This window comes from Staurois parvus, unplaced genomic scaffold, assembly GCF_062004578.1.
Source record: "Staurois parvus isolate SC_StPar_1 unplaced genomic scaffold, SC_StPar_1.0 ptg000009l, whole genome shotgun sequence".
Classification (NCBI taxonomy): Eukaryota; Metazoa; Chordata; class Amphibia; order Anura; family Ranidae; genus Staurois; species Staurois parvus.
The window spans coordinates 3,625,324-3,642,175 of record NW_028317805.1 but is presented as its reverse complement, the minus strand read 5'-3'; the positions used below and the strand labels follow the sequence as shown (position 1 = coordinate 3,642,175).

General features: G+C 40.7%; 1 protein-coding gene across 1 annotated transcript in view; it reads right to left on the bottom strand.

Moving 5' to 3' along the window:
* STK32C (serine/threonine kinase 32C) overlaps positions 1-16,852 on the bottom strand; it is a 333,705-nt gene that overhangs the window by 144,710 nt on the left and 172,143 nt on the right. The window contains exon 2 of the mRNA XM_089669209.1: positions 9,398-9,453. Coding sequence (XP_089525335.1) covers positions 9,398-9,453 — 56 coding nt within the window. The remainder of the gene's footprint in view (positions 1-9,397; positions 9,454-16,852) is intronic.

Sequence of the window (16,852 nt, the reverse complement as noted above, 5' to 3'; positions counted from 1 at the left end):
GACGAAAGCTGTGTACTAAGGATCATTTTATCGTACGATCGCGTCAAAAGCGGTATTTTTGGTACGATTTTCTGATCATTTGTACTAGGCTTAAGGCTACATGTAAAGCGAGCAGCTCCTGAACTCGAGTTTAGGAGTTTTTGACATTTTTTTGCCAAAGCTCCTAAACTCAACTTCATAAAAGCCTATGTGTCCATGTACACATAGTCTTTTAGCAGAGTTTAGGCGCTGCCGCGTTTAGGTGAGGTTAAGAAAATACGAGTAGTACTTGTGAGCCACCAATTATAATAAGTATAGGTTCGCTGACAGCCAACACATCCTCTATTTATGTGTCAAAAAAATAAATATAAATAATGTCGCGCTCCTAATCCAGCAAATAAATAAAATAATGAAATAGTGTCCCCATACAATTTAAAAATATAATCAAATAAAGAAAAAAAAAATTATTTTTTTTGTTTCAAATAAATAAATAAAACCCCCTGTGAAAACAATATTAAATAAAACCAATGTGATTAAATATCTGTTCAAACATCCAGTGAATAACATATCATAAAAAATAAGTCTCTATTTAAATTGAAGTAACCACTTCCAGCGATTAAAGTGAGGTTATAAATTCCAGTGACTTCTTTAGTAATGTTGTCAACTCTTATTGATGATAAATTCCAGTGACTTCCTTATTGTGATTTATAAGATGGACGCTCACCTCCTTGCTAGCCTATAATAGGCTTACTGCGCTTTCGTTCTCTTAAGGAACTTTTAGAATAGATGTGTATTGCATCATATGAGGTGTGGTGGATATCTCTCAACTGGCTCCCCATCTCTCATCTCTGCTGGAATCTCTCTCTCCTGCAACTCCTCCCTTGTATTCCTCCTTTGGACATAACCTCAGTAGGAGAGAAGTGCAAAGAATAGTGCCTTATCCTTATCTTAACCTCCCTCTCCTGAACGTGGAAGAATTGCGTTCATTCTATGAGTGTTTTGACCGCGGGAAAACACTAAACGCGGCAACCGCAGTATCACGTTTTTGCTATGATTTGCATTTTCCCGCGGCCAGCGGTCAGGGTAGACTGGTGTACATGAAGCCTTAGATAGACTTGACTGACAAACTGAAGCCAAACTCCAGCTAACACTTTTTAAGCTGTCACAGCAACAGTTTTTTTTTCCTTTTGGGGTAAACGTTTTACATAAATAAATAAATGCTGACCATTGTAAGCTCCCATGTCAGTGTTAAATGGTATGTCCCAACCCTGTAACTGCCATTTTCAAAGGGAGTTGAAAAATTAGACTTACTGGCAGCATCATTAGATGAAAATAAAGGAAAAAAGAAAAAAAAGATTAAAACAAATGCATCCACCAAGTTGGTAAACTGCACTATAATGTATGTTTTTTTGGTTTAATACCTTTTTAATAAATAATAACTAGAATGTACTTTTGATTTGCTATTGGGTGCAGCACTGTGCACATGGTTCCAGCTCAGCTTTACAGCTTCTGGACAATAGTGCCTAGCCTCGTTTAGGGACTACCTGTCCCATGATTCGCATAGCACAACTGTGTAATGATTCACAGGCAACAGTAAAGAAGGTGGGAGTAGATGGAAGCGAAGAGAAGGAAGAGCATACATTAGAACCTATGATGAGCCTCCTTTCGATAAGGAGACAAGAGGGCAGTCCAGAGGGAGAAGAAAATGAACAGGACCATGAAAGAACATGATTGGGTTTTTCTGGTCCCGCTGTCACTCCAAAATTCTGTGGGTGGAGATTTTATATATAGATGGTTTACACTGCTTATACGTGGCGGTTCTAGATGTACTACCATAGTTTACTCAGAAGCTTGTGGATGAGGGTGGCTATATTCCTATATACAATGGGGCCAAGGAGGATGAATACAGCCACCCTCATAACAAAAGGCTCAGCAGCAAAGTTTAACATTTTAAATGTGTGGATGTGCTGACCAAGGCTTCTAATACATGTACAAATACACTATATTGCCAAAAGTATTGGGACACCCCTCGAAATCACTGGATTCAGGTGTTCCAATCACCTCCATGGCCACAGGTGTATAAAATCAAGCACCTAGGCATGCAGACTGCTTCTACAAACAGTTGTGAAAAAATGGGTCGCTCTCAGGAGCTCAGTGAATTCAAGCATTATAATGTGATAGGTTGCTACCTGTGCAATAAGTCCATCCATGAAATTTCCTTGCTACTAAATATTTCAAGGTCAAGGAAACAAAATGGAAGCAACTGGGAAGGACAGCAACTCAGCAACGAAGTGGTAGGCCACATAAAATGACAGCGCGGGCTCAACGTATGCTGAAGCGCACAGTGCGCAGAAGTCGCCAATTGTCTGTAGAGTCAATAGCTAAAGACCTCCAAACTTCAGGTGACCATCAGATTAGCACAACAGTGTACAGTGAGCTTCATGGAATGGGTTTTCATGGCTGAGCAACTGCATCCAAGCTTTACATCACCAAGTGCAATGCAAAGTGTCAGATGCACTGGCGTAAAGCACGCCGCCACTGAACTCTAGAGCAGTAGAGACGTGTTCTCTGGAGTGACGAATGGACATGTCTGGGTTGTGCCAAGTGTAAAGTTTGGGGGGATTATGTTGTAGGGTTGTTTTTCAAGGGTTGGGCTTAGTTCCAGTGAAGGGAACTCTTAAGGCCTCACCATACCAAAACATTTTGGATAATTTCATGCTCCCAGCTTTGTGGGAACAGTTTGGGGATGGCCCTTTCCTGTTCCAACATGACTGCACACCAGTGTACAAAGCAAGATCCATAAAGACATGGATGAGCAAGTTTGGGGTGGAGGAACTTGACTAGCCTGCACAGAATCCTGACCTCAAAAGAACACCTTTGGAATGAATTAGTGTGGAGACTGCGATCCAGGCCTTCTCGTCCGACATCAGTGCCTGATCTCATAAATGCACTTCTGGAAGAATGGTCAAACATTCCCATAGATACCCTCCTAAACTTTGTGGACAGCCTTCCCAGAAGAGTTGAAGCTGTTATAGCTGCAAAGGGCGGGCCAACTCAAAATTGAACCCTAAGGACTAAGACTGGGATGACATTAAAGTTCACGTGCGTGTAAAGGCAGGCATCCCAATACTTTTGGCAATATAGTGTGTGTATGTATGTATAGCTTGTATAATGATTCCAGTAATTTAGTACTGATAGAACATTTGAGAGGGGGCACACTGAGTGCAGTTGACTGTAGTTCTCTCACTCCTGTAAATGATTGATACGGCTATATGGATGGAATGAACTGTTACCACTAGAGGTTTTCATATTTATGGACTATTTAATCAATTATTTTTACTATTTAGATTGTATATTATGACAATTATTATAACTTTATCTTTTTAGCACTGTTCTTTTTAATATATATTTTTACAAAGGTTTGGGCATATTCACCTTTTTGTGCCAGCAGCTGTTTTATTTCCACAAAGCACCAGCTTTTTTCTATATTTATTGGTCTTTTGACTGTGTGTACCTTCTAGTTGGGAGATTTTAGAAAGTAGGTCAAGTCTCTTTTTTGTTAGTCTTTTTGAGTCTGGTGCCCAGAGATATACGTTCACCTTTTAAAGTGTTACTAAACCCACAACAGTAAAATCAGTCTGTATATGCAGTAAAGCATGCTTGTTTTACTCACTGTGGAATCTAAGGGGTTAATCCTCTGCATTGTGTAAAAAGAATGTTTGATCCTCTCTTCTCTGATCCTCCCCTTATGCTATTGTCCCCAATATATCTTCTGACAGAGCAGAGGCTTAGAGTCACTCTGCATCTGCTCAGTTTTGTGTGTACTGCTAGAGAGTTTTTTTTTCTTGGGAGAGTGCATGTGATCAGCACAGAGCCAATCAGCACTGTCCAGTCAGAGGGTCAGTGGTCCTGCAGCCTCATAGGGGAGAATGAAAACTCCTCCTACAGGCTTTAACCAGTGCTCTGCTGAACAATGATAGAAGTCACAAGACTGCTCTAACTGCTGATGAGAAAAGGTATTTAGCAGTTTATATTTACTAAAATAATTGCATTTCCATGTTGTGTGTACTGTGGGAAATCAGATATAGTGAATGCAGGGTACGGGGTTTAGTAACACTGTAACCTCCCTGGCAGTATTCCCGAGTGTAGCTCAGGGTAAAGTTTCAGTACCACAAGCGGTAACCCCAAGCTACCCTCGGGCTTACCATGCGGTGCTGCTTCGCGCTCCCTCGGTCACTTACCCTGTCCTGCGCTCCCGCGATGTCCCTCCTGCAGTGTCCCTGGCAATGTAATCCGGCGGATGCCGGCATCTGTCTTCTGGGTTCCGTCCTCTGTGAGCGTCGGGACGTAAGGGGGACGAAACGGCGGGAAATTTGAAAATGACATTCACAGAAATCACTAAAATTACATAGTAAGACAAGCCATTTCACATACATTTTGTCCCTAATGCTTTGTCCTGCGCCCTGCCTTCATTTTTACTGTTCTTTCTGCCTGGAAACTGAGAAATGTCCATGGCGTCCAAAAAGCGTCCCTTTAGGTCAAAAGCTGTTTTAGACCAGCTAGAGAACAGCGATAGTAAATTAGAACTACTTGCAGAATTGAGTGATAATGATTCGTGGGGAAATTCATCATCAGACACTGAAAACAATTTTGCGACGTTGCTCAGTGATGTGCGAACTTGGCGCTATATTTCAAATTTCAGTGTTTTTGGTTTGATTATATTATTGAATTAAATGTATTATTTTTATTATATTATTATTTTTTAAGATTATTTATTAAATTATAATTTATGTTTTCGTGTTTCAAGTTTTATCCTTACGGGATGTTTACTAGACTCTTGTTCGGACAGATTTCTGTGAGTTAATCCTAAGAATTACAGGCCCTACAATATAAAACACCAAATTTCCATGCAAAATAATGGTACCGCTTTCAGCACCAAAAATCTGAAATAATCATACCACCAGGGAGGTTAATGTGCATAAATAAGCTTCCCAAATACTCAAGGGTAGGAATTTGTCTGAGGAATGTTTCAATTGTTTTTTGAAGAAATGGATCACAGAGTAGTACCTTGTACTGTGTTTAGTGTGGTATTGATGGGGATCAAGAGACAGGGATACTGATGTGTGGCCAGAAAATAAAACAAAAACCTCAGCGTGGCTAAGTTTGTGAAGATCTTGAATGCAATGGGTCTAAACTGTTGAGAGATAAACATTTTAAATCATTTTTGAATGCCCTATACCTTACTGAAGACTTTATGTCTGGCATATCTAGCAAGGGGTTGAGCATTGCATTAAAGTCTACACCCAAAATGATCATGCCAGAGGCATGCAACTGTTTGATATCCACTAACCTCTGGCTGCCTTCTCCACTCCAAATTAGTAATGGGTGGGTATCACTAGTGAGGGGGTAGTGAAAGGCTATTAGCTGGGCAGGAAGTGAAAAGGTGAGTAATAATTTAAATAAATTAAAGATACCGATTTACATATATTTTTTTTAATTAGGCTTAGTGGATCAACTGTGTGTATAGGATTATAACTTTTTTTTTTAATGGTTGAACTGGATGGACTAACTAAGTAACTATGTAGTGTTCTTTTAACATGTTGCAGCTTACAAGTTCTTAGATGAGGGGACTGCATTTGTTTACATTTGTTTAGGCTTTTTTCTCTGTATTTTCACTTGCTGATCTTGTACACAGTTCCTTTTCTTTTTATTCTACACTCACTCCTCCACTGTATCTATGGAAGGAGCCATGGTTATCACACAGGCCAGACTTCAAACAACTCTACTTTTGTTCATTTCCGTCCGTTGCATGATGGATTGATGGGACTAATTTATACAAGGAAAAGGTTATTTTTACATTCTTTCAAGCTTATGAGAAGTGACAAGGACACTGGATTTTTTGACAATGTTAATAGGTATTTTCTGTACTTGCTGAAAATGTTTTCAGATTGAACAATGAAAATTAATGAAACATTACATCTAAGTACTGGTAAGCTGCAAAATATTATATTTTTGTTTTTAAGTTTGGATATACTTTAATTTATATCTAAATGACGTAGTCTCCAGCACTCCCCCATCCCTCCTACTTCTAACTTAGCCGATGAAAAATACTCAGGGCCCCGGGTATGATGGAGCTGTGCCTTCCTCTCATGCTGGATCCAATGCTTGGTTACAGCAGCACATGATGGAGGAGGTGACATCACCAATCCCACTAGGCTTGGTGGGATGTTTCACAGATACCAATAAGAATATATGTCGCCAACACACCATGGATCCATCACCAATGGTCCAAACATTTCTTGAAGAAAATGCATCACATTGTTTCACCAGTTGTCAGAATACTCGGCTCCTTCATTCCCTTATCCAAGGGCAGCGCAGGAGATGACTAACAGGGCCACCCACTGAGCAAATTTTGTCTGGTTCCTCAGGAAGTGTGCTTTAGAGAGTAAAATAAGCATTCAATATTCACAAGCATTCTTGCCCCAGAGGAGCTTGTAATCTAATACCCCATAGACAATCTTCCAGGTATACATTCCCACCATGAGTTATTGGGGGACAAATAATTTTCCTGTTGCCATTATAAATGCTGCTGGTCTGGATCAGGACCTTTTCTGACCCCTATAAAAGCAATAGACAGCAAGCACATTGAAAAGCCTGCCTGTAACAACAATCTTCTAATGTTCACAAGTTCTTGTTACTCTTCCAGATTCCTACAAGTCCTGACAGTCTCCTACTTGAATGAGTCACACTGTATACAACTATCAGCTTGTGTATGGACGTTTCAAAATATGTTCACTCTAATGAGTAGCACTTAGATTGCTAGCTTTCCAGGGAAGTTATATATAGATTCATAATGACTTTAGATTCTGCAGTGCCTGGTTATTGTATCTATAGCAACAGTCTGGGAACTCGGTCAATTTAAAATCTGATACATATTTTGTTACTTTGTAACTCAGTCACAGAAGGTAGTTCATCCAGTATTATAGCTTCGTTAAATGTCAACTTTGAGGATTCAAAAAAATAAAAAATCCCCTGGCAATGGGGTCCCCTGCACTGCAATGGTAAAGGTAGGCCCAGAGCAAAAAAAATTAAAAATTAAGCGCAGGAACGACATGACTGGGGGAATAGAGGGACAACCTAATAGGGTTAAAAGAAGTGTAGGAAGTGGTGATAGTTGAGGCTTACCTAATTGGATGGTGATCGTTTGGAGGGGTCACAGGACGGAAGGAGATTTCAATCCCGAGAAGTCCAGTGGGGAATTTTGAAGCACGAGAAGCTTCCCACCCTCCCTCCCATTTGTGCTTTGGCTTGGATTATCACGGCAGCCTTGGCAGTGGTTGGTCTTTGGAGGAGAAAAGAATTCTGTATGGAGAAAGATTTGGAACCCATCGGTGGTATGGGGACCTCGGTATAACAAGGGGTTAACTCAGAATAGGTAAAATGGTGGTGACTGCGGATAAGTAGGGTTATCTCGGAGCCGGTGTGTTGCGGCTGGGGATAAGTAGGATTGTCCCCGAGCTGGTGGGTTGCGGCTGGTGGCCTAATTTTAAGGAAAGTTTTCTGCAAAAGATAAGTTGAGTTTATTGCCCTCAAATGACCACCACATTTTCCTCAGATATGTTATTAATATTGAAAAGATTTATTGGTTAATCTGCAAGGCCATTTGACTACAAAACTTGGTTTGTGTACTTTGTATATCTGGGTCGGTGGAGGGTATGGCCTAGCAGGCTTGGTTAGATTGGAAGGCATATATTCTACCCTTGTCATGCTCATAAATGCTAAGGGAGGATGCCTTTACACTTCACTAGGCTCCATTCCTCTGTGCAACAAGTCCCTCAAAGCCTCTTCTATAAGGCACTCTGGGCTGTGGTCACGTGATGAGGTCATCAAATACCATACAGAGCTAAAAGACCTGCATTGTACATGAGGAGGGTGCGGGACCACCCACAAACCACAGTAGAGGAGCACACCATCTACGGCCAGAGAAAAGTAATGTAAATATTACACCTTATTTCTCATCCCCTAGAGTTAAACTATTTAAAGCCCAACTCCAGGCAAAAAGTTTTTGTTCACCACGCAGTGGGGCTGTGCCCACACTGCATGGTCAACTGCTCGTTTTTCTAGGGGAGAGCACAAAGTACATACGCATCTGGTCCCCCGGAATACTGCACTCCTCTTACGGTCCAGTGGTGGACTATTCCTGTCTATGGAGTGTGCTATGAGCATGCTTACAACATGAGCAGTCCATTTTCAAGACCACTGGCAGTTAACCCGCGCAGTGCAGATACAGTCCCACTGCACAAGGAACAAAAAAAATTGCCCAGAGTTCTGCTTTAAAGTGGATCTGCGGCCTGAGAAACTTTAACCCTCTGCTCCACAACTCCTCCTCCACATCTCCTTCATTCCTCTACACAATTAGCAAGCTTTTTTTTACCTTTAAAAAACATTTTTTTAGCCCTGCCCCTGCTTGCACATCATTTGCCTAGGCCAGTGATCTCCAAACTGCGAACCTGGGGCCCTTTGCTTGCTTTTATCCAGCCCCTGGGGCACTATTTCATCCATTGATACCAACAATGGGGCAAAATTCCCCCCTGCTAACACCAGTGAAGGAGCACAATTTCTCCCAAAGACACCAACTATGGGACCCAATGATACCAATGATGGGGCACAATTACTCCAAATGACACAAACAATGATGCACTAGTACTTCCACTGACATCAAAGATGGGTCATTTTTCTCCCACTGGCATTAGAACCTTTTCTACTCCTAATGGCCCCAGTTCGGCCCCCTAAAAACTGAAGGACTGGCCCTTTGTTTAGAAAGTTTGGAGACCCCTGGCCTAGGCAAATGACAAGCACTGTGCTCCATTTACCTCCTGGGATATGCATAGCCTTTCACTGAGGAAAGGAAGAGGGGGCAGGCCTATTGGCGCATCATTGGTAGGCTCTCAAGTTGAATCCAGATTAGCCAGCAGCCTATTGTTGACATCACAGCAAAACACAGCAGTGCAGGACCAAATAAAGCCAGTAAAGAAGAGGATTCTAAAAGGACAATGCTAGATCCACTGGGTGAGTATCTAAATTGGCTGATCTCACCACCAGGTAAGCAGCGGTTTGAAAAATTATGTGAGGTAGGAGCCCCACTCTTAAAATTACCATTTGTGAATTTATGAACGACTGGCTTGTGAAAAAAAAAATCACAGAAAGCACACTTGATTATGCACAGTTGAGAAACATTAATGTTCACACCATTTGTTTTTAATTTTCTAATCAAGTCATCTTGGTTCTGACCATGTCTGACCAGAGATATAGTACCTTTGTACAAATTCTGCTTGCTGCAATTTATACACATTACTGAAGTTACAATGTCACCCTTATGTCTTGGTTTAGCTGTTTGTAGAAAAGAACGCACTGTTACCTTGCCAAAGCTTCCCTTGCCAATTGCCCGGAGAATCTGAAAATGATCCAAGTTCACTGCAAGGAGAAGAAAATCTGTATTAATAAACTGTAAACTCCTCTGGAATGGATTTAATGTCATTGCATTTTGTTTTGTAAGACCGTTACAAGCATTAATAGTTTACAGCACCTTTTACTATAGCAATGGTTCTCAACCGGCAATGCAGACTAATAGTGATCAGTGATAATATAAGAAATAGAGAAAAAAAGCGCCACAAACTAAATAGAACAAAAGCTGCAATCCTAACCAAAAAAAGGTAAAAATTTGAATAAATCAAAGAGTGCGCTAAATATAAGTAAATACAAAAATAATTAGTTTAAAATAATGATGTCCGTGAAAAAAAATATTATATAAAAGTCCATCCACCATCACAAAGTAATTAAACAGTTCTGAAATCTTGTATAAATCAAACACAGTGCAAAAAAATAGCGCTTGCTCTGGGAGCGATGATCAGCAGAAGTAATCAACCAGGGAGCAATATACTGCAAGCAGCCAATCAGCACAATATGGAATAGCCTTAACAGCTGGTAGTCATCACGTCTCCATACCATAGATCATGTTCGGGGAATCAAAAAAGGAAATCATGGTGCAGTACGTTTAAAACCAAATTGTTTTATTAAAACATCAGAAATGCACTCACAAACAGGGTGTCTAGCCAACACCAGCAATGACAGCCTCAAGAAAGTAGGGACAAGCCTCGCTCACCGCGATATCACAGCCGACAGTCTACGAGGAGCGTCCCGATGTCACATCCAAAAGAAGCCCCGCCCTACTAGTTATGTCATCCGACGTCCTCACGGGGCCCCGAGCGAGGCTCGTCCCTGCTTTCTTGAGGCTGTCATTGCTGGTGTCGCCTAGAAACCCTGTTTGTGAGTGCATTTCTGATGTTTTAATAAAACAATTTGGTTTTAAACGTACTGCACCATGATTTCCTTTTTTGATTCCCCGAACATGATCCATGGTATGGAGACGTGATGACTACCTGCTGTTAAGGCTATTCCATATTGTGCTGACTGGCTGCTTGCAGTATATTGCTCATTGTTTGGATTACTTCTGCTGATCATCGCTCCCAGAGCAAACGCTATCTTTGCTGACTTATAATCTGGTCAGCATGGAGCTCTGGTGAGTGTACCCATTTCATTCGGTGGTTTTTTTTTTTTGCACTGTGTTTGATTTATACAAGATTTCAGAACTGTTTAATTACTTTGTGATGGTGGATGGACTTTTATATAATACTTTTTTATCATGGACGTCATTATTTTAAACTAATTATTTTTCTATTTACTTATATTTAGCGCACTCTTTGATTTATTCACATAATAGTGATCAGTGCATGGTGCACTAATCACTATTAAATAAAGTATAAACTTTTGTAGATTAATTATTCTCAAATGTATTTCAAGGTGCACACCAATCAAAACATATACTTAAAAGCATAGCCAACCTATCACAGCAGTGGCGTATCCTCCATGGGTGCAATGTGTGCCAGGCATAGTGGGCCCCAAGGGTGATGTGGCCTACTGTGCCCTCATACACTGCACATAAGATTAACGCACCTGTATTCAGCTGCAGACCCAACTTTCACTTACGTCTGTTCCTGTCAGGCTCCCTCCATCCCAAGCTAATCCATCCTCCATCTACGTACCGTTAGCAACTCATGTGGCTGTGTTACCCAGCACCCTGTCACCAAGGCAACGTGGCTGCACTTCGACCTCATCATTTGTGAAAAGGTGAACATACACTGTTTTGGTAGAAGCCATCACTGAATCCCCACAATCTGATACCTAAAATGGCCACAGTTGGATCGAAATTCAGCTGGCTCAGCAGGGACTGGCTGAATTTCGATCCATCTATGGCCATTCCTGCTCAACAGAAGTCAATCTAACAATCAACTTCTGTCAAAAGGGAATGTTGGAAAAATTTCAATCAATCAGTGGTTGCAGCCAATCACCAGCAGTACTGATTAGTGTAGTCAGTCTTTCTTTCTCAAACTTTTCAACACAGAAAAATCCTTGAAATAACATTCAGGGAACCCCTGCCAAAAATGACTATATCTACAACTCATGATACATTAGTGTGATGGTCAGTATGAAGAATGATCCTTACACTTGTGGTCAATGGGAAAAATTACCCCCTTACAGAAAGCTAAGAAGATCAATGGTATCAGTTGGAACATACTATATCTGAGAGGCAGAAATTGCTTAAGGAACCCCTAGCAAACTCTGGAGGAGCCCTACGGTTCCATGTACCCTAGGGTTCCACGGTTGAGAAACCCTGGTGTAGTCTGACAACTGAGGAGGCCCCCTGTCAGAATATAATAGCACATTAGCTGTTAGCTTTTATTTTGATCAGCCTGCTAGCTGATTAAAAATAAAATGGCCAATCTAGGGGCAGCCTTAAGCAAGCCATAGATGCTGCAAATTTCTTTCCTGCAGCCACGGTCTGCAGGAAAGAAAATTGCTCAGTTCCTCCATCAACACAGTCAGTGTTGATGGGGGAATACCTCCCAGAGCAGTATAGAATTCTGCCAGCGGGGAGCCTTCGCTGGACCAGAAGGGCCTTGTATGAATTTGTAGGGAACCCCACATTGTTTCTTTTTTTAATTATTCCTTGTCAAGAAACCAATGAGGCTGGGTGGCATCACTGATCGCTAAGAGAAAGAGAGAAAGCCACTACTATATATGAAGTTTTGCTCCTGCCAAATGGACTAAATGTCCAGAGTTCAGACACATGGCCAAACAATAAAAACTCAGAACTTGTGTTCAGAACAAACCAGGAGCTCATCCCTAGTTATAATGAACCAGACCTTACCATTCAGTAATCAGTCTTGAAAGGACATAGTGGATTAAATAACTTTTTTCCGAACAGAAAAAGTCGGAATCTGCTGTAAAGTCTGCTATACACACAACCCTTACAGACACACATACAACATAACCCCTATACAATCCCACATTATTAATAATAAATATTTTGTATATAATACTTTTTTGCAAATACAAAAAATTCACATGATTTCGTAATCTTACTAAAAACTGGAATATATCAACCACAGTCTCACTCAAACTTTCAGCACTGGTTTCAATCTTCACAATGACAGTCCTATATTTGTTTTCAGTAATGTGAGCCTAGTAAAGTAATTCTTTGTTCTGCAATGAAAGCAAATGTGGTTATTCTAACCCTAACACTCAACCCTTACATTAACATGTAACCATCTCTTTCTATAATCCAGATCCAGAACAAAGGAAGTGTGCACGGAACAGGTATGAAAAGGTCAACAGGTATTTTTTTTTGCACTTAAAGAACATATACAGTATAACAAAGTGATTTCAATAGTTTAATTGACAGACCAAATGAGAGAAATTAAGGGAAGTTTATTGTTAGGGTGTACATACACTTTAAAGGGGTGTACGTGTTCACGTTACTCCAGTGAATATTTGTAACGTACAGTATGTTTACTAGGGATGGCAGGCAATGATATTATCCCTATACCATCAAGACACCAGTTGGCTCTGTATATAATTTTAACAGCTTCTCATTTCAAAACAATATTGTGATTTTTCATTAAACTGCAGCTTTTTTTGAAATAAAAAAATCTTAAAAAACTGAATTCCCAATCTGCCAGTGAGCTTTTGAAAAACATTCCCATTACACAGAGTAAATAAAAAAAAGTATTATCCAAAAAAAAACATGGTTGTTCTATGTTATCCTGTAAATTGTAAGCCTACAAATTCTTCACTTATTTTGAAATGTTGTCGTAGAAAATGAGTTTCTGTAAATGCTGGTTTAAAAATATTTCTAGGTTACTAAAATGCTCATTTTTTGCTGTAATCAGGAATGCCAGATGACTATATATTCCATGGGGAAGCTATGAAAAAGCAGTTGCAAGTCTTCATCTTTTCAAACGCGGAATACTATACCGTCATCCATTCATCCATTCTATGGCTTCTTCCAACATTTCCTACAGCAGAAACCATTGTTTAGAAAGAAAGGATCTGACATCTTTGTTCTCAAACTCTAGGGACCCCTTTACAGTTCAGTGCCTGTACCAGACCCAGATTCAGGCATGATATTAAATAGACACTCTATACATAAAAGCTGGTAGGTTAACCCTTTATTTTAGTAGCACTAGAGAAATCATGCTGCAAAGGTTGTCCCTTGTCATTGGCAATCTATGGCACAATTCATCAATCCCACTAATCAACAGTGCAATGCCAGATCCCCCACAGTCCTATGTAGTGCTGGCATTTCAATATTTGTCCATGTCTTTGGTGTTTTTTTATATTTTATTAAATTACATAACATAATGATTTTAATTCACCTTGTTTTTGCATTTTGTTTTTATTTGGATGTACATTTCCAGGTAGAACATCAAAAACTGTATTTGTAGTCATAAAGGTTACAAATACCAATTCGAGTAAAATACTTTTCTTATAAAACTGTGTGTGCAGACAAACAGACTTACTTATGCTGGATCCACAGTAGTAGTTGATGCATGCTAAACACACCTGAGTTGACATGATAGTTTTTAAAGCATTGTGTTGATATCTTTTTTAAACGGATGTAGAGAAGACTGCAGATAAACAGGTACAACATATGTAGAAGGATTTGTTTAATCCCTGTGTATCATCTGAGGCCAGTCACTTCACTGGGAATATGTAATGGTTTACAATTACTTTAAGGACCCTGTAATCCATATTTAATGAAAATGTTTTCTACCTCTTTGTTACATCCTCTGTGAGCTCCAGAAACTCTCCTTTGTTTAGAAAGAATAGTGCACATTAGTTGCAGTCATGTGTTCCGCAATATGTAGAAGGTGGCTATGTGTTTACATACAGTGGGGCCGCTGAGAACAAATGTAGCCACCCTCTAACAGGAAGACCAATCACAGTGGCAAAAAAAGGAATTTGGAGATTTGGGGAAAGCTGAGAACTATAGAAGGGCTTTTTTAGTTTAAAATACATACTAGAATTTTTTTTTTCTATTTTAAACCACAGTTTAGCATCACATCAAGCAACACAGATAGGGCTCTTACTTTTCCTGCCTGTGATTGGACAGTGAAGAAGCAGCAACAGACTGATGAGCAGGGGTGGACTGACAACTCATGGGGCCCCCTGGCAATAGGGGATCATGGGGTCCCTGTGTCCTTGCCCAAACTCAAAAAAGCCTATGACAAAGGTACCAAGGGCATCTCATGGGGCCCCCTACTGACCCCGGGCCCTCGGGCAGTGCCCGAGTTTCCAAATGGTCAGTCCGCCCCTGCTGATGAGGTTATATCATTGCTCTCCCCTGACCTCTGTCTGGACAGTGCTGATTGGCCCAGTGCTGATCACATGCATTCTCTCAAGAAAAAAAAGCTCTCTAGCAATACACACCAGACTGAGCCTGTGCAGAGTGACTCCACATGATATGTTTTATCAAGAGATAAGACGGGGACACTGGAAAAAGGGAAGGATTAGAGAAGACAGGATCAAACAGCGATTTTACACAATGCAGAGGTTTAACCCCTTAGGTTCCACAGTGAATATATCAAGCATGCGTTACTGCATATACAGACTTATTTTACTGTTGTGGGTTTAGTAACACTTTAATGCATGGTCTCTGTCTGTAGTCTAAGAACTGACACTTCCTGTGAAGAAACCACATATCCTACAATCCCTGGGTCTTGTTCTGGTGCAGATGAAAGCTAAATAGTAATTAAATCTGACACAGACAAAAACAAGCAGATCAATAATTAGAGAGCTTACATCATTTGTGGTGTAACACAGAGGAAAAGGTGAGGTATGGATTGGTAGCTGTGTGATCCAGAGCAAGACGTTGCCTGTCCCTTTTAACAGGGACAAGCTAGGTGAATGAATAAATGGACATAGTGGAATCATTCAACCATGACACTACAAACTGCAGCCTCAACATGTGAGCCCATCATTACAAGCTAAGCCAAACAAACAACACAGGGAATATAACTACACCAATACATAGTTAAAACAACAAAAACATTTGAAGGAGAACAATACCTATAATTAATGGACATCTAGCAGGAACAGTATAATTGTGTCTGTTCTCAGCAATTTTCCATGAGTTGCCACCTCCAGTGCAATTTTCCTTTGGATCTATTCAGGTATATTTCTTTATAAGACCTCAGCTGCCCTGCAACCTCATATATTGTATTCTATGCCGTCTGCTTTAATCACACCAATCTTGCTTGCATTTGTTATAAGTACAGCATAGGAATCATTAAAAATTACAGAGCGTTATTAAATACATTTAAGAAGAAACCTTCCAAACCCAACAGATGGAGATATGTTTTACATGCTGTTTTCACAGAGAAAGTATTGCATTTTTCTAGAAAAAAACAACACGTGTGGTACCAAAATATGACATTCTTAAGAATAAATCACAGTGAGGGTCATTACACAACAGATATTTCTCACTTTTCTGTAATCTTTAGGTCTCATTGGAAAATGTGTGCCATAGGGGAAAGCTCTATACAGTACACAATGTCAGAATAACTTTACTAATAAAACAAATTAAAGTGATTGTAAAGCTTAATTTTAATATACATGTTATACTTACCTGCTGTATGGTTTTGCACAGAGTGCCCCCCCCTGAATCTCCTCTTCTGGGGTTCCCTGCTGACACTCCTGGGCTCCTCCTCTTCTCAAAGCGGAAGGAAGCTTTCTATGGGGATGCATCTGCAGGCTCCCTCCTGAGCCAGACTGTGAGCGTCTATTGACATACACAGCGCGGCTTAGCCCACGCCCCCCTGCTCTTTGCTCGCAGGATTTGATTGACAGCAGCAGCCAATGGCTCCCGCTGCTGCCTCTGTGAGCAGAGAGAGAGGAGATAGCATCTGCAGATAGGCACAGCGCTGGATTGAGATAGTATAGAAGTGTACAGGTGGGAGATGCAGGCAGGGAATGCACTTTACAGAGTATCTATGGTCAAAATGTAAAATCATATATACCGTATTTTTCGCTGTATAAGACGCCGCTGACCATAAGACGCACCTAGGTTTTAGAGGCAGAAAACAGGAAAAAAAATATTCTGAACCAATGGATGCGGACATAGTACAGGAGATGACCAGAGACTGCGGACATAGTACAGGAGATGACCAGAGACTGCGGACATAGTACAGGAGATGACCAGAGACTGCGGACATAGTACAGGAGATGACCAGAGACTGCGGACATAGTACAGGAGATCACCAGAGACTGCGGACATAGTACAGGAGATGACCAGAGACTGCGGACATAGTACAGGAGATCACCAGAGACTGCGGACAGTACAGGGATGACCAGAGACTGCGGACATAGTACAGGAGATGACCAGAGACTGCGGACATAGTACAGGAGATCACCAGAGACTGCGGACACAGTACAGGGATGACCAGAGACTGCGGACAGTACAGGGATGACCAGA